The sequence below is a fragment of the Aythya fuligula genome, chromosome 2 (genome assembly GCF_009819795.1).
Source record: "Aythya fuligula isolate bAytFul2 chromosome 2, bAytFul2.pri, whole genome shotgun sequence".
In the NCBI taxonomy this organism is placed as follows: Eukaryota; Metazoa; Chordata; class Aves; order Anseriformes; family Anatidae; genus Aythya; species Aythya fuligula.
In genome coordinates, this window is record NC_045560.1 from 17,389,076 (window position 1) to 17,412,386 (window position 23,311).

At 41.7% G+C, this 23,311-nt stretch overlaps 1 protein-coding gene across 1 annotated transcript; it reads right to left on the reverse strand.

Moving 5' to 3' along the window:
- Positions 1-2,095: 2,095 nt before the first annotated feature.
- LOC116486892 (highly reducing polyketide synthase PKS6-like) lies at positions 2,096-13,364 on the reverse strand. Its single transcript, XM_032183442.1, has 6 exons — positions 13,304-13,364; positions 11,516-11,669; positions 9,793-9,953; positions 8,517-8,720; positions 7,914-8,095; positions 2,096-7,651 (listed from the first exon to the last, which is right to left on the reverse strand). The coding sequence occupies exons 1-6, from the start codon at positions 13,362-13,364 to the stop codon at positions 2,096-2,098; spliced, it is 6,318 nt and encodes a 2,105-aa protein (XP_032039333.1).
- Between the last annotated feature and the right edge of the window lie 9,947 nt (positions 13,365-23,311).

A 23,311-nucleotide genomic window follows, 5' to 3' on the forward strand; every position in this document is an offset into this window, starting at 1 on the left:
GAGAGCAGCAATGGCTGCATCCAGACAGAGTTGGTGCTTCTGCTTCACAGAATCGGAGCTGGCTTGCTCAAGACTTCAGTCAATCTATTCAGGTACAAGTACACAGTGGGGAGATGTATGGGAGATTCCTACATACAGTTAATGTAACTTGAGTGCCTGCATTGCTCAACAAATTGCCAGGAGCTGGGGATACAAGCTCTGGAGTCAGTATGACCCCATTGCACAGGGGACAAATAAAACACCCAGCCAGGGCAGGAACAGGGGCATGATGGTAGCCAGTTCTCTGTCTCTCTCTCTCTTTCTCTCTCTCCCTTTCCAAGAGAGATTTTTATAATGTGAAAGTGCTGGAATACACAACCAATTACACATTTGGAGGCTTTATTTTTTAAAGGAATCACAAAATGGGTGAGGTTGGAAGGGATCTCTGTTTCTCCACCTTGTGAATTGCCTGGCTACTGCCAGAGGTTTGCAGTTGAACATTCAGTGTGTATGATGTCCAGAAATTAAAGTAATTAAGCAAAGCCTGGGGTGAGGTGGAAGCCTCACAGGCCAATGTTGTTTCAAGTGAGTTGGGAAAACAACCTATCTCTGTACTGAACGTTGGCCTCACCTCCTACCCCTCTTTTCTTTGTAACCAACAACACAACAAGCCTTGTTGAGAGCCAATTGGTACATGATTAATGACTTTGTCCCCCTCACCAAAAGTATAAACCTGGCATTTGGAAAACTCCACTTTGAGGATGAGAGCTCCAGTTATCAGACAGGTCTATGGGCCTCAACCTTTCTCCTCACAAAGTAGGGACACTTCTTTGGTAAGCCTCTCGCCTCCAACAATGTTGGATGTTACCCAGGAAAACAGTGGTAACTAAGGCACTGAACTATTAACTCAAGCTCAGTTATTGCCATAAGTGAATTTATCAACAGCAATTCTGAATCTGTTTTATCTGTTGCCTTAATAAATTACATATCTTTTCAACTTTGTGAAACTGTCTCAGTGAAAGTCTTTGGTAGGGCTCTGAAACAGGCAGACATTGACTCTCGTGAGTATCTATATCCATAATTCTTTACACATAAAGTGTTGACCAAGTCTGGGACTAGGATTGGATCCAACCACACCTTGACTCCTCTCTGAGAAGGAGTTTGAAAGTGAAGGAGTCCTTTCTGAAACTCATGACTCCATGGGAGGGCCACCCTCAACCCTCAGGTATAACATAGAGAAACAACACAAGGACCCTGTCCTCATTTTAATAGATTCTAGAAAATGCTTCCTCCAGCATCTTTGGGGAAAAGTTGATATTTTCTTTTTGATGTAAAGTAAGGGCAGCTGCTATATGACTAGGAACATTTAAACTTGGAGAGTGGGGAAGGGCAAAAAATAAAATAGGACAGAGGTACACTTGAGGTTTTGCTGTCTGAATTTTTGGACTATTCTTGGTTTTTTTTTTTGGTCTTTCATGAAAGAAGACTAATAAAAATGGTTACTGTACTGACATTTTTGTTAACATTTTTGCAGACACAATATAAGGAAAATATAAAGTTTTTGTTATTGTTGTTGTTTGTTTTTAAAGAAACCTTTAAAATTCACAACTAAAAGAGTGTTTTAAATATGTTCAGTTTATACATATTTAATAATCATCCAAAAAAAAAAGTATCATACATTAAAACTATAATAGTGACAAAGAATTGTGATAACACAATGTTACTTTACATAGACATTCATCAGTTAGAATGGTGAATTCATCATTTTCATTAAGATTTTAATATGGTTAAAAATATGCAATGTGCCTTTCATATACAAAATTACCAAATAACTGTGTACGTATTAGTTTACCTACTTCCAGTTAAAAATACTGAAAACAAAGGTAAAAGATATTGAAAAGAACAAGTCATGCTGTTGACTGGAAGTAATAAATCTATAGTGCAACAGCAGAAGAAACCAGTGTAGGGTTTTCTAGGTCAACACAGAAGAATACATTTAGCATAACCAGATGTTCTACCTTGTCTTTGCAATAACATATTCTGAGATACTACAAAGGGTCCAGTTACGCTGAAAACTACACAATTCTTCAGTGGGCATTCCTGGATAAGAAGATTCCTATAGCCAGCTCCCGTGTTCTGCTCCATCATCTGCAGACTCTTTTATCTCAACACTTTCATCTGCATTGGTTGCATCTTCTAAAACTACTACTAAACTTGACAGAGTGGTGTGAGGATCAAGCAGTTTCAGGAGAGGTATGTCCACCTTTCTTTCTTGAAAGACACGGTTCTGAATTGTCAAAGCTAACATAGAGTCTATGCCTAAAGATGAAAGATGTGTATTCATGGTTAGTTCGTCTGGGGTCAATCCAGTGAGCTCACCCACCAGTGAGGTAATATAGTCTTCAGACTTAACTAAAGCAGGACCTTGGTCTTGAGTTTCCTCAGATATTTCAGGCTTGTTCCTGAATTCTTCTGACATAAGTGACCTGAAGCGACTTTTGAGTGACAAAATCCGAGAAAAAACATGATTAACTAAAGTTTGCAAATTGAACTTGACAACAGCTTGCTGTGGGTTATTTGTAAGTAAGCTCTTCCTGAGATACTCATGAATTTCATGCACTTGGAGGACGTCTATGCCCTTGGATGCCAGAATGTTCTGAATCTGGTCTTGATTGAACAATATGCCGAGGTTCAAAGCACCCCAGTTAATGGATTGGCCTGAAAGCCCACAGTTCCTCCTGTAGAGGCAGAAGGCATCTAGGAAAGAGTTTGCAGCTGCATAGTTTGCCTGCGTGGAATTTCCCAGAAAGGAAGTAACAGAGGAGTAGCACACAAAGTAGTCAAGCTCATGGCCTTTGGTAGCCCAGTGAAGATTTACGGTCCCTGCCACTTTTGGGCTCAGAACTTTCTGAAAGTCAGCCAGCTTCAGAACTTCAAGCCGGCCATCGTGTAAAACCACAGCACTTTGAAAGACACCTTTGATTGGACTGCCTACAAATAGTTTTACAATGGACTGGAAAGCTTTCTCAACTTCATTGGTTGAAGTAATATCACACTGCACAAACACTATTTTGCTCCCTTCATACTGCTGCTGCAAAGCCTTCATCTCTTCTTGCTTCTCATTACTTGGATTTTTCCTGGAAAGTATTGCAATACACCCTCCTCCATTCTTGGCAATAAATTTCACAGTTTCAAAGCCAAGTCCAGTGAGACCCCCTGCTACTACATAAACAGCATTCTGCTTAAATATCTTCTTCTGGGGTTCATACACTGGTATATCTGAAACCATGCTGATATTCCTCTGCCTTCTCAGTACAGCAAGTGGGACAGATTTGCATGTAAAATATGACGCCAGAGAGTGCACACTCTCAAAGTTCTCATTTTGTTGAAAAACAGAAGCTGGCAGAGATTTAAACCGTTTCATATCTATTGAACTGAGCCACGCATGCATAGTCTTTCGCAATTCCTTTAGAGATGCTTTCTGGAAAATGCTGCTAAGTGTGAGGATATGAAAGCTGATATTTTCATGATCAAATCCACTGACATTCTGAATACATTCAGACTGTTGATTGCCACATACTACCACCACATCTTTAAGAAAGTTCATGTGGGCCAAATCCTGCTGAGACAGTCTGTGTACTGGAGGAAGAACAACAAGGGCATGACATGAATTTATATACTGGAACTCACTGGGAGATGGCCTTGCAAATACTACTTTCCAGCCCACCTCTTCTGCTGCTGCAGAAAGAACTTGGCACAAAACTGACGATGGCTCCTTCGAAATAATACCCAAAATTCTGCCATGTTTCCCCTTGGGTAACCTCTGACTTAAGATTTCCCATGCAATTATAAAGTATGACACACAAGGAACATTCTGAAAGCAAGGAAATTTCTTTACATTGAAGCAAACTGTTCCTGGAATCTGAATTCTGGATGATGCAGCAGCTGGGTAACATGAAACCACGTGATCTCCAACTTTAACTTTCTTCACATCAACACCTATTGCTGTTACAGTGCCACTGAAATCAAGAGCTAAAAGTCTGTGTTTGTCTATTGCTTGGGAATTCCAGTACAGTGTATTACCAAAGTTCCGACTAGAAACGCTAATAGGAAAATAATCTTCTGAGTGGAGACACACTTTATCCACTTGAATTTCAATGCTCTGTTTTTCAAGCTGAGTAGCAGTGCTGGTGGATAACTCAGCAGACAAGTCTTTCGCTGTGTACGGATCAGCAGTGTACAAAGTGAACGTTTCTGAATTATGGAGAGATCTTACAGGTTGGCTGTAATCTGAATCTACAAACGATGTGCGCCTGACTTCAGTCACATAAATTCTCCCTTGGCTGATGTAAACTTCTGGGTATTCCTCACCTCTGTATTTGATAAGAATGTCTGATAACGCTGAGATGTCCAGGGATCTGGAAGAGCTGAGGTCAATTAGCTGAAATGTAATTTCTGGAACTTCAACAATACAAGTTCTGGTCATGCCATAGAGTGCAAACGCACAGTTCATGTGGTCTACATTTCTTTCTGTCGTTCTGTAGCTGATAACTCTGATTGAACAGCGGGATCTTTTCTCTCTTAATGCCACAATAACTTGGCGATAGGCTTCACAACACTTTGCCAGTTGGTCTACCATTTTGCTTGGGAACTCTTCATTTAACTTTTGAATTCCCCACAAGAACAGAATTTCATCATAATCCTTGACCTCTGCTTTCATTTTATTCTCTCTGTGGACTTCCAAGAGGGCTTCCCAGTCCTCATACATAACATATCTGGAATTAGGATGCAAGTATTTTTTGAGCTGTTCAGCTATCCCCAGTTTGTCAGCAAACACTAGGACTCTGGGCGTTGCACCTAGATGTCCTATCACCTGTGAAGAAGAGACTTCTACCCACTTATTTTCAAACATGAACTCGTTGTCTCTGGAAGATGCTTGCTTCATGAAAGTGATGGCAACACGTTTGAGTTCGGCCAAAACGGAGCCGTGTTTGTCCATGAAGCATCCGCAGACCTCTAAGCAGTTCCCAATGGATTTACTTGTTCTCATATAAATCATCATTTCTTCCTCCAGCGGTCGGAGCACCACCAGGCTGCCTATCCCTGATGGAAAGCCTGCTCTGGACTGGAACGTCTTTGAGGTCATGACAGCAGTCATCTGCAGAAAACAGTCTAGCAGCACTGGATGAATACAGTAGCTGTACATCTCTTGGACAGTCTCCTTGTTCACCTTTATGCTTGTTATAGCTTCCTTTAGTTCTTGGCAATAATGCACATCGCTGAGCTGCCTGAATATGGAGCCATACTGAAAGCCAACCTGAGACAGTGCTTCATAAACCTCCTCTGTGCTAATCACTGAACTGCATCTCTGATAGACGTCTTGGAAGGAGATGCTGCTTTCTTCCACAACAGCATCAGACATTTTTGTAACTTGGCCTGAAGCATAAACTGCATTGGAGGACGAGAGGATCTCAAAGGCTGTCACTACGTTATCTGGACTCAGCTTGATATTCAAGACTTGGGAATTCTGTGTGAGAACACACGGTGCTGAAAAGCTGATACTCAACTGGCAAGTACTTAGAGGCACTTTAGGTCTTGAGCTGCTCATCACACAGGACAGACCAAGCTCTACATAAAAAGCACCAGGGACTAAAGCCACACCGTTGTTCTTATGCTCGTATAAGTAGGATGTCGTGTCCTGAGAGAGCAGGCAGCCAAATTCTGTGTTGTCACTGTTCATGTCATAAATCAAAGGATGACTGGAGCTGACACTTCTTTGGTTTGCTTGTGGACGGGTAGCTGGAGAGGTGAATTTTTTACGATCAAATTGGTACCGTGGAATGGCCACTGGAACACTTTGATAGCCATTATAAAAGTGCTGCCAGTTGGGATTATATCCCAGTTCAAACAGATTTCCTACCAGGCTAAAGAGTGTCTGATACTCCACATCAGACTGCAAAGAAGAGAACACAGGAGTGGCTTTCCCTAGAGTTTCTTTTATGCTTCGCTGCAATGCTCGGTGAGGGCTTATTTCCACAAACACCACATTTTCCCTGTCTCTAGCTGCAGTTTCTATGGCTTGAGTGAAAGCAACAGGCTCGCGAGTATGCCGGGCCCAGAATTTGCCCTGAATGAAGTCATTTGCAGAAGCAGCCATCCCAGTCAGCGTTGAAATTACTTCAATTTCCCCCTTCTGTTTTTCTAAAGGCTGTATGGTCTCTTCCAACTCCCCAAGTATCATATCCATGCTGGGGCTGTGGTAGGCAGCTGGGACATTTAAAACATGAAGAAAGATGTTTCTTTGGCTGAATGTTTGAGCTAAAACTTTCTGGACCGCATCCACATCGTCCGGATTTCCAGACAAGGTGCACGTAACTGGGCTGTTGAAAGCTGCAATGCACACCTTTCCTGAATAGGGATGCAGACATTCAGCTATCTCTTGAACAGGGATGTTTCCAACCACCAACATCCTGCCACTGGGAGTCTTTGCCTGCAGCCTGCTCCGGTGATAAATCACTTTCACAGCATCTGCCAGGGAAAGGTACCCAGCAAAATGCGCTGCTGCAATTTCCCCCACTGAGTGGCCAACAGCAGCAACTGGCTTAATGCCCCAGTACTTCAGAAGGGAAGCTAAGGCAACCTGCAGGGCAAAAAGCATGGGCTGGGAGAGTTCTGGATTCAATAACTCCTTCGAGCTGCGGCATTTTCCTGGCAGGAGGCTGATGGGGGCGTGTTTCTGAAAGAGCGCTTCTATTTCCTTACACTTGTCTCTGAACACTGGCTCTGAGCTCAGCATTGCCTCACTGAACTCCTTCAGTGTTACACCATTGCCGCAGAACACAAACACCAGCTGTGGCTCCACCTTTGACATGGCAAATTCAGTGCTTCTTGCTGACATAACCTCTTGCTGCAAGTGTTGGAGAGAGTTTGTGACAAATGCTTTTCGGTACCTGTAGTTGGCATGGCTTCTTCTGCAGGCAGACGTATAGGCCAGGCTTGGGAGAGTTATGGAGTTTCTCGTGCTCAGCTGGTCAGCTGTATCGGCCATTGTCATCTGAAGGGACTTGGTAGATGCTGCAGACAGCAGAACTAATTCCAGTGGCCTCTTAAAGGCAGGAAGAGGCTCTGGCTGCTTAACCTGCCTGACTACAACGTGGGCATTGGTTCCTCCAAATCCAAAGCAGTTGATGCCAGCTACCCTTCCATACTCACCGGACTCTTCCCAGGGCTCAACAGTTGTGGGAACTGCAAGGTTTAACTTCTCTGTATCAATGCTGCTCATCTCCTCTGAGTAATGCAAAGATGGAACAATCTTTCCGTGATGCATCATCAGAAGCACTTTGATTAACCCTGCTGCTCCAGCAGCTGATTCTGTGTGGCCAATATTTCCTTTCACTGAACCAATTTTCAGAGTGGGAACTTGTGAAGATCTGTTTTTACAAATGACACTACCTAGGCTTGCAGCTTCAGTAGGGTCTCCAGCAGCAGTTCCTGTACCGTGTGCTTCAATATACTGCACAATGGAGGGGTTGACATGAGTTTCATAAATGCTGCGCAGTAAGTTCTCTTGCTCTATTTGAGATGGCCTTGTGATTGGAGTTATAGACCTACCATTCTGATTTACTGCACTGATATTTATAACACCCCAGATTTTGCTGAAGTCTTCCATTGCCTGTTTCACAGGAAGAGAAAATTACCTTTAATAATCGCATGCTTTTTCTGTATAGGACAAAAGAATCAAGAACAGACAGACAGGAATACTAACTTTTAAATTTGTGATGTCTTTCCCATGCTAGGGGAAGTGCATAAATGTTTTGTTAATATTAATATTAAGCTTGACTTGGAAAAGCCTTTTTCTAGAGTAATTATTAGACTGGGAAATACAAAATTCAAGTAAGCAACCAGTCTTCTTTTAGGCTGCTTCACAATCTTACCTTTTTCAGTGGTTTGAGGAAAACAACACCGCAACCTTCTCCCCTTCCATAGCCATCTGCCTTTTTAGAGAAGGGTTTACTTATTCCCTCTGGAGAGATCATTTTTGCTTTACTGAGAGATACAAAGGTGCTGGGCTCTATTATGCAGTTTACACCACCACAAATAGCTGCTTCACAATCTCCTGGAATAAAGCAGAAACATAGTCAGGTTGAGACTTCCAAGATGGTAGACAGAAACATTTTAATTATCTTTAAGTTAATGGATTGAAAAGACTGTTATTATAGACAGACGCTATTAATAATACTAACAATTCTTTGAGGTATTTTAATTTTCAGGATTGGAATCTGTCACTGAGGTACATCATTGAAAAAGTACCCAATACAGATCTCTAAAACTACATCAGGATATGGTTAAGAAAGTAACACTATTCCTTATAGGTTTTCTTCTACAGGTACGGTGGATATTTCTGAGGCACTAGAACCTTTTAGTTCTCTATCAGTGAAGATGAATCTGCAGAAAGTTTTATTAATTCACTGAAGCAATTTTAAAATATGAAGCATCAATCCTAATTTCTTTGCCTACCATCTCTTCAGTCCCATTACCTGATTTAATCGCTCGCAAGGCATAGTGTAGAGCAAAAAGAAACGATGAACAGGCAGTGTCAATTGTCAGTGATGGTCCCGTCAGATTAAACGTGTAGGACACCCGGTTAGCAGCTATGCTCATTGCTGTTCCTGTACCAGCATAATGATTTATTTCATCTGATGATCTGCTTCTTATGATTTCATAGTCTCGATTCATAAGACCTATAAAAATATCAAATATGTGTCACATTAACCTGAGCAAACAAAAGGGATGTACAGCTCTGAGCTTGACAATGATTTTGTTTTTCTGTTTCAGTATTAACCTACATAGCATTAGGACTGCTGTGGAGATATTTTGCTTCTACTCAAAACAAAGGCCAGACTTCCAGCAATTTCCACTGGACCCAGCTTACACAAATATACCTAACACTTGATTTTTTTTTACCTGGAAAAATGACAGGTCTGTTCTGCTTCCTTAGCTCATTGTATGAGACAGTTAAGGTGTGTGTAGCCTGTTCAGACCCTTGTATCTCAGTTTAAGCAAGGTTGGTTTCACTTGCTGTGATCCACTAAGCAAAGCAGTAAGAGAAAAGAACAAGGCCTGTGCCTCTGAAAAAAGTCATTTCCTCTCTCTGGAACACACATGCTTGGAGTACAGGGGATCTCAAGTCGATAGGCATGTGCGGAAAATGCAGTATGTTTATTCAAAATAGTTGTACTGTGTAAGGAGAGCATGTCCGAGACTAAGAGGCAATCTAAAGAGTTTGTCTCTATAGTTTCATCAGCCTAACTATCCCAGAAAACTCCTCTTAAAACAGATACACATTTACACCAGCAAAAATGGGCTAGCTTCTTGACACAATCGGCAGTTGGACAAGTGCACCTTGGTAGCATGCTACTATTTACATGAGAGTTTCTGCTGGTTTCACAGGATCTTAACCTTTACAACACCTTAACCACCGTTATACTGCAAAACATGAAGGTGTCATCGGTCTGAGTTGAGAGTATCAGTCCTGGCAAGGGTTGGTCTAGGTGGACAGTTTAACTTTTTCCTGCATCAACTTCAGTGCTGCAAGACACTAACACAGACACAGACACCTAACAGTACATCCATTAATTATATGATGATCTTCTAGACTAGCCTAATACTCTTTCTCCACCAAAAATGACCTGTTGTGTCATAGTACTGTAGCCTTAAGTTCTCCAATGCCAGAGATACATATAAATTTTACAAAGGGGCATTCCATTCTTTACGAGGTTAAAATGGACATTATTCACCGTGAAATGTTCTTACCAATAAAAACACCTGTTTTGGTGCCACTGATGGCTTCTACAGGGACTCCTGCATCCTCCAGTGCTTTGTATGTGCATTCTACCAGTAACTTCTGTTGCGGATCCATTGCTTCAGCTTCCATGTTATTAATTCCAAACAGGTGGTTGTCAAATGTATTAAATCTATTAAAAATAGAAATCTCTTAGAAAATGGTACAATATGTATACAACATGCATTTATTTCTAGATCCAAAGTACGCATTTTTTGTAATGTCATGAAAAGCAAAGACCTAAGTGATGTTGAAACCACAGTTCCTATTTGTGAAATTCAGAAGGAAAAGATTATAGGCCAAGGATGCTTTATTTCCTGCCACAAGATACATACTTTTATCAACTATTCCACATTTCAGAGTTCTAAGGCCACCCCTCAAAATTCTTATTCACACCGGTGAATTATCCCACTGGTACCGATAGGACTCCTTCATTATGAAAATAATGAAAATTTGCAGAGTAAGACTCTTCTGCAATGCCATCATAGGCAACAAATTTTAAATAGCTATTGTCTTCTAAGTTATATAAAGGCAATGTTGACCAATGGCTTTCTAGTTTAAAACCAATAGACATGGGACCAGCCATAAGCCCACACTTTCAAACAACCAAAGCCAGACTCAATGTTGTATCCTACGATCACATTCATATGGCCTTCCGTCTTTTCTTGATTTCAGAGGAAAATTACATATCTAATAGGACACTATTTTCTTAAGTAATTCTGGGTCTTACAATCCAAAACTGTTAATTTTTGTTAAGTGTAAAACTGTTAAATGTTATTCTCAGGAGCCAATAAGATTACTTCTGTGCATGTCAGCTTCTAATTGGAAAAAAGGCATGAGGATTTTCAGGAAATGTGGATTTAAAACTAAAGGCACTTATGCTGATCTGACTAGTTTGATATTCTTAGCACTAGCAACATCCCTCATACAGCTGTGCTCATATCTCTGATATAATTTCACATGAGACATCAGGGCACAACTAAAGGGATACATACTGCAGGTTCCTTCTCCATGTCTTCTCTGTACACTAGGATCTTTACCTGGTATTTATGTATACATAATCCCCCAGTATGATAAAGGACTGATTCAAATAAAAGGAGTGAATAACAAGAAAGAAAGAAAGAAAAAGTTTATTTTTCAATATGTAACAGTATGAGACTAAGTAAAAGCAGGATTATTATTAAATTATGAATAGTTCAGGTTTACAAGCAAGTGTAACACTCCAATCAAGCATAAGATCCCTTTCTTGACCATCTAGCAAGCAGACTTTCTTTTTTTTGTCTCTAAATTCTCACAGCTTCATTTAAATTAAAGCCAGCACAGGATTAGGTCCTAAAGTCTGGCAGAGCTGGCCAACCTTCAAGCTGAAGCCGGACAAGATTCACCAGCCAGTTCATATAGCTCACATTCGCTGTGTGACAGGTGACATCTCAAGACATGATGAATTTACAAGCTGGATTATGCAACCAAAGATCCTATGTGGCCTGTGAATAAATGTGCTCATAAATGTCATATAACAGGAGCTCCTGCAAATTGATAACTGCAAGTTTGTCTTGTGAGAAAACCTGTCATAAAAGAAAACCTGTTCCTAGGTCCAATTTGTAAGGTCTCCCTGTGGCTTGTACTCTCCGAAAGGCTGGACGCATTAGCCTCGTTACAGAAAAAGTCTGTGCCACAGCACAGTAGCAGACTTACTCATTGAGAAGAGCAGCGCGTGTTGTGCATGCTTTTCCTGGCTTGTTACTGTCTGGATCATACCACTCTTTGGTGTCAAACCTCTCTGGGGGTATTTCTACTGTGCAGTTTATGCCTTCCTCCAGGACTTTCCAGAAATTGTCAATTCCTTCACCTGTTGGACAAATATTTCAAAGAAGATTAAATTATGTGCTCTCTTTCTCCATGTATATGTAGAAACACACACGGAATGTTACATGGAACTCCCATGTATATATCTAATTTACTGAAGAAGAAACACCACAGATAAAGAAATTAGTATTCTTTGGTGACAGAAGGATGGAAAGGAACGACTGATCCTTTCACTTCATGCTTAAATGTAATGTTACCCCACAAAATTCTTAACTTTTGTAAAACTCAAGAAGTTTTAAGACGTTTTTCCAAACATGTAAAATATCTCTAGCAAGTTGGCCATCAAAGAATCACTGAATGGAGTTTAATCCAGTTGGCAGTGAGCCAGCAGTGACTCCAGATAGTCAAATGAAATGAGGTTTCAGCGAGGAAGGTGTCAGTCTCGTTCCTCAGGTGACAAGTGATAGAACACAAGGGAACAATCTCACATTGTTCCAGGGGAAGTTTAGTTTGGATATTAGGAAGACTTTCTTCACAGAGAGGGTGGTCAAACATTGGAATGGGCTGCCCAGGGAAGTGGTCCCCATCCCTGGAAGCATTTAAGAGACGTGTAGACATGACACTAGGGGACATTGTTAAGTGATGGGACTTGGTAGGTCATGTTGATAGTTGGATTTGATGATCATGAAGGTCTTTTCTGACCTAAATGAGTCTATGATTCTGTGGTTGAAATCCAGAATTCCAACTATGGGCACTGAGGCTATGTCTATGCTTTCCTCTTAGCCCTGAAACCAGCTGTCACAGCATCCACACTGTCCCACATTTACCCTCCTCCCAGCTTCCACTTCCCTGTGGCTGACCTGTGGCATGGTGGTGCTAACCTCTGGCATGCTGACCAAGGGAGCTCTGATGTGGGCCAACACTGGGGCTGGAGACTGGGATAACAGTAACAATGCCTACATGACAGCAATCCCACCTAAAGTTAATCATCCCTGGTTAGTCCATCATCATAGACAGCCAAGGGCATTAGTTACACATGGAGTAATTTAAGAGTTCCCGTCACTCAACTTCTTTTGAGGCAGGTTCATTAAAAAAGCTCTGAAGATGTGCAATGCAGGATCAGGACACGTTGCATTTATTGCATGGAGACGTAACTAAGAACAGTGTATCTGAAGAGAGGCTCTTTACTGGGATGTCTGGACCAAAAATGGCTTGAACCGAATTAGCGTTTAATGCTGCAGTAGGAGACTGCTGCTACAGATTTTATAGAGCTTTACTAGAGTACTGACAGCTTCAGAGCAGCAGAAGAACCCAGAGAACTCTCACAGCTATCTAAATATCTCCAACCATCTAATCTCAGAATGCAGAAACCTCAAATCACCCTTGACACACCCAGTCTGTCTGCATGAGTTTCACATACATAGCTCAATGCCCTGCCCACAGCCAGAACTGCAGGTCTCGCCCTCAGTGGACAAATTCAAATCAACTGATTCTCACCACAGTGTGACCTTTTAAAAAGATCCTACAAGTAGCAAAGCAATGAATTCTACAAAAGTAAGGGAGACATATATTCTTTTACATACACATGTTCTTTTACATGAATTCCTCAACTCTAATAAGTGACGGTGCTTTTCAATGTTCATTCAGCATCATGCTTTGTATTTACCCAAAACTTACCTCCAGGAAAGTTGCATGCTATTCCCACAATAGCAATTTCGCCTCCAGTCTCCATCTCCATTCTCTGGGCTGCACAATACAGGTACAAATGTCAATGAGATCAATCAATTATACATTTCTCATTAGATAAATATTAGTTTAAAGGGTGAATTTCCCAGAAGCACATACACTTGTTCAAAGGTAGATTAATCTTGAGTGATCTGCCTTTGGCTGTGATGAGAAAGGACACTCTCCAAAGGTGACCAGACCTGCAGGGTATGTTTCTGTCACATTTAGAGGAAAATCCCAGACCAGTTCCCCAGACTTCCTTATTCACAGACACTCCCTTTTTACTGTTTAACCTCTGCTACTCCCATCACTACATAATCTGCTCTTGAGCCTTTTCTCTGATCAGCCCTGATTCATACTTTGGGAACAGTAGGGAAATACGCATTGACCAAGGCACACTTTCAGCTCTATCATCTCCATCCTTTTCAGAAAATAGAGCCCCTCTGCAAGTTATTGGTTAAAATCAGACAAGCTAAACAGGCAACAGGTGTCTAAATCACCCTCCTCTGTTTTCAGAGGTTAACCCCCACAGACCACGCTCAAAGCCACCAACAGCTATGAGATTGCTGTTTTGACAATAATGAGCAGTCTCCAAGTAGCACCGCTACTGCCACACAGTAACTTCCCTTTCATCTCATTTCTGGCTTCAAAGAGAAAGCTTATTGTTGGGAAGAAATACAAAATGAAAACGTGATATTTTTCAACAAATACAATGGCAAAGAATAGGATATTACACATCAAAAGAAATATCTCAGCATAGACTTTAAAGCTGGTTTTTTGTTGTTGTTGTTTAATTCTGGTAAATGAAGTTGGGAGATAAAAATCAGTACAATGTAATTAATTAGAACTCACTAAGATGCCTACCTTAGAGCTCTTGCTGGACTTAATTCATCCTACAAAGGGGAGAAGGGAAACACTGAAAAGAATTTTTAGCAATGTTTGGGAATTATAAGAATCTTATCTCAGTGATACCACGGTAGGTCCTAAAGGGCCCTTCGGCGTTACTGACTGCAGTGAAGCAGGGATGAGGCTGATTTACAGCCCCAGAAATCATCCATAGCTATGATTTCTAGAGGGTTAGTCTTGAAATGTGAAATTAAAAACCACTGTTCAGAATCATACTTTGAAAAATTTACTTCACAGTGCCGAGACCAAGTTGGAGGGCCACCTAGTAAAAATAAAAAGAATAGGATATGGTTTTCTAGGTGTAAGTTCTATTTTAACAACAATAATTCTAAAATGCCATGAAAGTTGTTTTCTTCTGGTTCTTTCAAAATCATCTCCATCTAGAAGAATGGAGATCTGTTCCAAGAAGTCAGAAGGAAATACGATCATACAAACATGTAAAAGTATTTGTGACTTAGGATCTTTTTTCCCACACTAGACTCAGATTTTAGTTTCTATTTCTATCAATTTCTTCTTTAATTTCTATTTTGTATTTCAATTTCTATTCCATTGCTATTTCATACTTTAATGTGTATTTAATTTGTAATTAAAATCCGTTAATTTCTACCTGTGATTTATTGATTTCTATGTTATTTCTATTTCTTATTTTAATTTCACTGCCAACCTGAAGCTGCAAAACTCAGCATAGATACTATTACCACGAAGGTACTTTGAAGCATTTTTTTAAGTTAGCACCTAAATAGCACATAATAGAAAAAATAAGGGCATTCTGATTTTAAGATAAAATATGTCTTTGGCATCTATAGAATTATCCAGTGAGATATTTAACTCTTACCTTATATCATCCCAGTAGGGTGTACTAACCGGATGAGTCCTTGGAAGTCCTTTATATAGGGTTCTGGGAGGTTTCATATTCAAATCCATGTTAAAACGTTGTGAAATTGTGAACGCCTTTAAAAGGAAAAAAATGAGTCATTGTCATTAATCATTAGCTCAGACTAAAGTTCAAAACCCCTTGCCAGCACCTGGGCTGGGGCAGTCCCAAACATGAGGGCGGACTGGGAGAAGAACTCATGGAGAGCAGTCCTGCAGAGAAGCACTTGGGGTTCTGGTGGACAAAAAGCTTGACACGAGCCAGCAGTGCGTGCTTGCAGCCCAGAAGGGCAACTGCATCCTAGGCTACATCAACAGAGGGGTGGGCAGCAAGGGAGGGAAGCGGTTGTGCCCCTCTGCTCCTCCCTTGTGAGGCCTCACTTGGAGTCCTGCAATCAGGTATAGAGTTGTTAGAATGGGTCCAAAGGAAGGCGACGAAGATGATCAGAGGGCCGGAGCACTTCTCCTACAAAGAAAGGCTGAGAGAGCTGGGGCAGTTCAGCCTACAGAACAGAAGGTTCTGTGGTGACCTCATTGCAAACTTTCAGTACTTGAAGGGGACTCAGAGGGGATTTAGACTAGATGTTAAGAGAAAATTCTTCACTCAGAGGGTGGTAAGGCACTGGCACAGGTTGACCAGAGAGGCTGTGGATGCCCCATCCCTGGAGGTGGTCAAGACCAGGTTAGATGAGGCCCTGAGCAACCTGGTCCAGTGGGTGGCATCCCTGCTCATGGGAGGGGGGTTGGAACTAGATGATCTTTGAGGCCCATTCCAACGCAGGCCATTCTATGATTTTATGATTGAGTATCCTTGTATTCTACACATGTCTAAACAGCAATCGTGTCCGTGATGGTACCATTAACATCCCCTGACAGAGCAGAATGTGGGACTTCAGGTGAATTAGCAATGCACTCTGGAATCTCCATTACATTTTCATAATTAATTCTGAAAGCAAGAAATGCTAAGCAGTATTTGAAAGTATTGGTCTGGAATTGGAAGAAGTATGGAAATGAATCCTGCACATCTGTGAATTTCAATAAAAGTTAAACAAGTCTGAACAGTAGTGCAATACAAAGAAAGTGCTGTTAATATCACTGATTCAAAATATAAGACTGATGCAGTTATCAGTCTGTTTTATGAGTGTTGATGACTTGCATGAGTTTTATCACAGTTGGTGTATATTTATAAACCGAAAGTAAGGCAGTAATTGCTCAATCCCTCTGAACAATACCAGTAACAGAAATATGAGATAAGTATGGAAACACGTAGCAACAAAGGATCAAGTCAATTATTGACATAGGCAACCTATTTAACATGAAATTACAAGAATTTCTTTTGGCAATTCATCAAGTTTATTACACAGTTTTACAAAAAGTTAAGTTTGAAATATTACCGCTGTTGTTGTTATTGTTATAGTAACAGTAATGATCCCATGCACATTATGGAGCTCTGCTATGCCAGGAGATATACTAACCCTCAGGAAGGAAAAGACCTCACCACAAAGGTCTGACACCCCTAGCTCTTCCTCTTCCTAGCTCCCAGTGCTGTGCACTATGAACCTAGTCACAGTACATAAAAGGGAGAGGAATAACTGCTTCTGGCCTCTCGCTTGTCCTGAATGAAGTCTGTTGTTCCAGGTTAATAAACTGAGGACTGAGTCCTCAATTAACAGCTCAAACAGCTCATAACTGTTTCTTCGGGAAAAACTGGTTTTCTTCCTGGTTCGAAAGACCTGTTGACAACCCTCAGCTCAAGCGTACCTAAGAGCCTTTGCATACTGTCCAGTTCCTGTAGGATTACAGAAGGCAAACAAGCTTGTCAACTGGAAGTTGTTGAGGCCTAAGGAGTCTAACCTGTTGAGGCCTGAGGGGCCTAAGACCCTTATGACTCCTGGCAAGTCAGAAGGCTCTTAGGCATGTGGTGAGACCACCGTGTAACTCTGTTTAAACTCACATACGCATTACTGAAGTGAGTTTCTAACTGGCCAAAGGGACAGGTTGCTTTTCCAGTCTTGTAGACAGCAACGTAACATTTCTCTCCTTTAAGAAACTTCACATATATTCACACACAAGGCATGCATGCACACACCCCAAACATACACCAGCTTGTGACGTGCAGATAAATAATGCTAGCCTGTAAAGAGGTAACTAAAATCAAAGGACTTAAATAGTCCACTTGCAGGATCTCAGGTACACTATGACTACACATTCATGTCGACAGATTAAAAATCAGACACTGAAGAGATAACTAGGTATGTAGATTAACATTTCACTGCAGACATACCTGTGGGACTAAGGTGTGGGAAGACTAAGAGAGAGACAGAGTTTTCGGCTAATAAAGGAATTCCTAAAATGGATTATGTATTACTGGCTCTTAGCAGAGCAAGCTAAAGATCTACCTCAGACTTTTGCAGCTGAAGGTATACTTCCAGCCTTTTTAATTCTTAACAGCACTGGCTCCAATACAAAGAACCAGCAGGTGTATAACAGATAGGAGGAAGACTATTGATGACTCTTCTGCTTAGCTGTGGGCTTGCCTCCCTGATTTCTGACTTACCTGCAAGCACGATGAAGAGGCATGTCAACAAAAAGATGTGGGAAACACAATTTTCTGAAAATCTCAGCTCATAATACTATGCATGGATACTGGCTCTTACGTTAGTATGGTAACCAAATAGGGAGAGGAAAAGAGAGAGGAACAAACACAGCCACATGGAAAAGATGTTCCCGGGTAATTCCAGTAGCACTTATTTTAATCGTATGGGAAGAATGTAGATAGCCTGTACATGTCAAGGCTGTGCTACTATCATGCATCAGTTTCTTGATCCACAAACAAAATACGTTTGCGAAGGCACAAACAGAATTTCAATTAGCCCCACAATCTATGAGGCAAGAGAAGCAAGGAGGGATACTGGAATGAGAAAGGCCAAATAAGAGTCATATTGTATGACTGTCCGGAAACAAGCTCATAGCCCTTGATGCGGAAAGCTGATACAGTATATATTCAAGAGAAATATCATTAATAACTCTGTCATTCAGATTATTTGAACCAGAAGACACATTACTGCCAAATTCCACTTTAATTTAGTAGCTGTTATAATGTATGATCTTTCCTAAATCTATCACTGAAAGAAAATAGTACCATAAAACACAACATAAAAGCCAAAGAGCCCGGACCCTTTCTGTTCACATCAGACAACTAAACAAAATTGTTAAATGATAAATGTAAAAAGGGATATAAATAGGCTGCACTACAAACCAATAATTATGAAGGGCAAAGAAAATCAACATAGTGAAAAAAATGCATAGCTAGCTCATTTTAAATTCTAGGAGGCTTTTAAAATTCATTAATTGATCTATCAATGGCATTAGCCTGTTAGTTAGTAAACAGAATATATCTGTATGTAATGAGAACAAAACAGAATATATCTGTACATAATGAAAACAAAACAAAGTATATCTGTATGTAATGAGAACAGTTAAGGAAAATCTTAAAACATTTGTCATTTGCCCTTCAAAAGATGTGTGTGTATAATCTAAAAGAAATGAAGGACCGTTGACTCCATTAGTAAAGCTAATGGCTGTTTTTACCTATATCTACTATCTGATGGGAGTTAGATATCAGGGGATTGAACCTGGATGCTGGTGGGCATGCTCAGAAATGCAAGAGTAAATGAGCTTTTGTAGTAAAAAGAGAGCTCTCTTGTCTCCTAGTTTGCCTGTTTTTCTTTTGTTTTTCCTCACTGGTCACCTACTGAAATATTGTTCAAGGAAATCAATCCTGTTAGGTTAGGAATCTTCTGAAATTCCTAAGTTTAAAACAAAAACCTAATCCTGGCATTCCTACTTGCCATTTCCTTGTCTTGGATAAGAATTATCCTTTTACTGAGAACCCTTTTCCTCCTTTTTCCAGACAATTCCTCAAGTGCTCAATGACTCCACTTGGAACGGGATTGGTGACGTTAATGTCACCTAACTTTAGATGACTGAGGTGTCATTTTATCTTTAAGTTTTGTCTTTACGTTTTGTGTCCAAGTTTTATCTTAAATTTTTATCTTTATCTGAGTAAGCTGACAAAGAATGGACGCTTACCTGCATTGGTCAAAACACCAGCTCTCTGCAACACTCTGCCAACTTTGTTGACCAAATGTCCATTGACCGTAAAGGGCACTTAGATGCTCATCTCCCATGCTAGTAAATGCCTACACTACCATCATCTAGAGGGGGTGGGCAATTCTAGGTAAAGACGCTTAATTTTATGAGTGCTACATTTAGTATTTAAATCTATTGTTGACTCCTATCGTCACAATCCACCTGCCTGTCTACCGTTTCCATAATGTCTGTTTACAAAGAAAATTTCTTACAAAGGATAGGTCTGAGATTAAAGCAAATGTTAGGCTGTCCAAATTCTTCTGGCTTTTTCTAAGATTACGGAAGCAAACTTTCCGGAAGAACCAAATTGCCAGGAACTGTGTTGAATTCCTTTGATGTCTCTTGCATTACTGTGAATTGGCAAAGATAAGAAATCAACAAACAGAAGACCAACAAAGCATTGCATTCTTCTTCTTTAGCAGGGAGGACTGTATATTGACAAGGAACAGAAGCTCAAGAGGCTGGCAAACATGCTCTCTGAAGAAGGAGTGACGCTGTCACCACACTGAAATGCATTGTCATACTTCTGACAAATTTCTCTTGAACATACGCTGCACCTGTGCCAGGGAAATCCCATGCATGAGGACAAACTGGGAGAAGAACTCATGGAAAGTAGCCCTGCAGAGAAGCACTCGGGGTTCTGGTGAACAAAAAGCACGACATGAGTCAGCAGTGCGTGCTTGCAGCCCAGAAGGGCAACTGCATCCTGGGCTGCATCAATAGAGGGATGGCCAGCAGGGGAGGGAGGTGGTTGTGCCCCTCTGCTCCTCCCTTGTGAGGCCTCACTTGGACTCCTGCAATCAGGTGTGGAGTTGTTAGAATGGGTCCAAAGGAGGGCCACAAAGAGGATCAGAGGGCTGGAGCACCTCTCCTAAAGGCTGAGAGAGCTGGGGATGGCCAGCCTGAAGAACAGTAGGCTCTGGAGAGACCTTATTGCAATTTTTCAATACTTAAAGGGGGCTTATAAAAAAGACGGAGTGTAACTCTTTGCTCAGGCAAACAATGACAGGACAAGGGGGAATGGTTTTAAACTAAAAGAGGGAAGATTTAGATTAGACGTTAGGAGAAAATTCTTCACTCAGAGGGTGGTAAGGCACTTGAACTGCGTGCCCAGAGGAGCTGTGGATGCCCCATCCCTGGAGGCGTTCAAGGCCAGGTTAAACAAGGCACTTGGCAATCTGATGTAGTGGCTACTTTCCCTACCATGGCAGAAGGGTTGGAACTGGATAATCTTTAAGGTCCTTTCCAACCCAAGCCTTTTTATGATTCTATGATGTGTTATTATCTGTCTTCCATTCTCAGTTTTCTGATTGCCCGTCTCACAGAATTCTTGTCATGCAAGATAGCATAACCCTAGTAGGGAGTGGGTGCTGAATATTAGATTATGTTTCAATCTAGGTTAATTTTCTATTAACTATAACACTGTAAGGTGTCAATAAATGCCATGTCATTTGAAACTTTGAACCTTATTTACAGCCTTCAGAAGAAGAAATAAATTGTTTGCACTTTGGTTGATATTTCTCTATAATAAGGTAAAGATATTCTTTGGTCTTTTCAGGAATCTGTTTGATTTCATTTGACTTTAGTACCAACTCTGCAGTTACGGTCACAGGTAATTTTATGTTTATGATTTTTTTTTTTATTGATTATGAATTTTACGACTATGTTTTTGCACTTTCAAACTAGTTTTATTGATATTGGATGTTATAAATGGTTTAAAAGGGAATCCCCCATAGAATTTGCCAACCAAATTATGGTATAACTTTATTTTACCTTCAAATAGAAACTTTCTACTTAGGGCAGGCACAGGCGTTCAAAGCAGCATAATGTGATTTCTGACTGTTTCCTGAATGCAGCAGAAAGAGTTTTTGTCCTCAGCCCAGCCATACCTTAGTTGCGTAAAAACCCCACCATGGACTGGAGAAAAAAAAATCCAGTGAATTTTGGACAATGCAGGAAACCCTAGGCTTTTTTCACGTATACGGTATACTAAACGGAAAGCTGTGGTATTACCTGAGGTCTGAACATTAAGAAGATTCAAGGCGACAAACAACAGCAAAAGTAGAACTTGTAGAACTGCTGCATCTTTTGCCCAAGACCCCCTTGACCACCCACTTCAGGGTGACTGCTGAGCTGAGCCCATACAGTGAGGCAGCTAGATCTTCACCTGTACTTACATCCAAGGCTGCATGGAGCAATTGCTTGCCCATCCTTTTTTCTGTCCTAAAGATTTACACTCTGTAGCAGACCTCTGTGTTGTGCTCATTACATGTAGCCGTCACACTGTACCAAGGGTCTTAACCAAATACAAAGAAAAATGTCCCTCTGGCTTTGCCCCTGGAGCAGGAATTGAAGTCCACACTGTCACATTATGAGGGTGTGCTGGGTCTGGCTGGGATGGAGTTAACTTTCCCTGCCAGCATGGTTCACGAGGGGTAGGTCCTGTTTAACAGATTTGACTTCCTTTTATGATAAGATCACCCATCTAGTCGATCAAGGGAAACCAGATAATGTAATCTTTTCGGATTTCAGTAAAGCTTTTGACAGTCTCCCATAGGATCCTACTGGATAAAATGTCCAGCATACAGCTGGAAAAACCATCATATGATGGGTGAATAACTGGCTGACAGAGCTCAAAGAGTTATGGTAAATGGGGCCGCATCAGGCTGGCGGCCGGTCACCAGTGTGGGGAACTCACTGCCCACTTCCCTGGGCAGCCCATTCCAATGCCTCACAACCCTTTCAGTAAAGAAGTTCTTCCTAATATCCAACCTAAACCTCCCCTGGTGCAACTTTAGCCCATTTCCCCTCGTCCTGTTACCAGGCACGTGGGAGAATAGACCAACCCTCACCTTGCTACAGCCTCCTTTAAGGTACCTGTACAGTGTGATAAGGTCGCCCCGAGCCTCCTCTTTTCCAGACTGAACAAGCCCAGCTCCCGCAGCCTCTCCTCGTAGGACTTGTTCTCCAGACCCCTCACCAGCTTCGTTGCCCTTTTCTGGACTCGCTCGAGCACCTCAATGTCCTTCTTGTAGCAAGGGGCCCAAAACTGAACACAGTACTCTAAGTGTGGCCTCACCAGAGCCGAGTACAGGGGGACAATCATTTCCCTGGCCCTGCTGGCCACGCTGTCTTGGCCACCTGAGCACACTGCTGGCAGCTTTCTAACCACTCATCTCCCAGGCTGTAGCTCTGCTTGGGGTTATTGCGCCCCAGGTGCAGGACCCAGCACTTGGCCTTGTTGAACTTCATGCAGTTGACCTCAGCCCATCGGTCCAGCCTATCCAGGTGCTGAGCTCTGCTCTGTGGGGACAGAAATAAGACCCAAGGAAATGGCTTGAAGCTGCGACAGGGGTGATTCAGGCTGGATATTTGGGGACCTAGGAGTTGGACTCAATGATCCTTGTGGGTCCCTTCCAATTCAGGATATTCTATGGCTCTATGATTCTTTGATTCTTTTTCCCAGTGCAGCAGAAATTTCCAGATATTCGAAGCACTGTCTGAATTCTGGAGGCAGACCCCACTGACTGCTAGGTTGGAGCCACACACTGGTGATGGTGAGGAGGCCAGCAGGTAGGTGTTTTCACAGCTCACTTTCCTCTTGCTCAGCCTCAGGTCCAGACCTCAGGGTGCTCCTTCACCAGACCACTGTCATCTGGCCCACAGACAGGAGTGGCTTCCCCTGGGTTTAAGGAGCCAAACAAAGTCACTGAGGGAGCAGATGAGCGTTGGCATGCACAAGGGGAAGAGTTAGGAGGAAAGGTCACAGGAGGAACAAAACAAGACCATGCCAGCCAGCAACAAGCAGTTGTTGGGCTGGCACAGTTGTCACAGGAAAGCTTACGTCTAGTGCAGAGCTGAGGCTACAGGTCACTGTGGGGTTGGTGTTTGGGATCCTGTGCCTCAAATTCCCTGCAGCAAGCCAGGTTAATGTGAGCCCTGGGTGTGTGGACAGTAAACAGGCCAGGGAAGAGACTTCCGCAGTGTATATAATAGAAGTGATTGTAATATACAACAGGCTGACGTTAC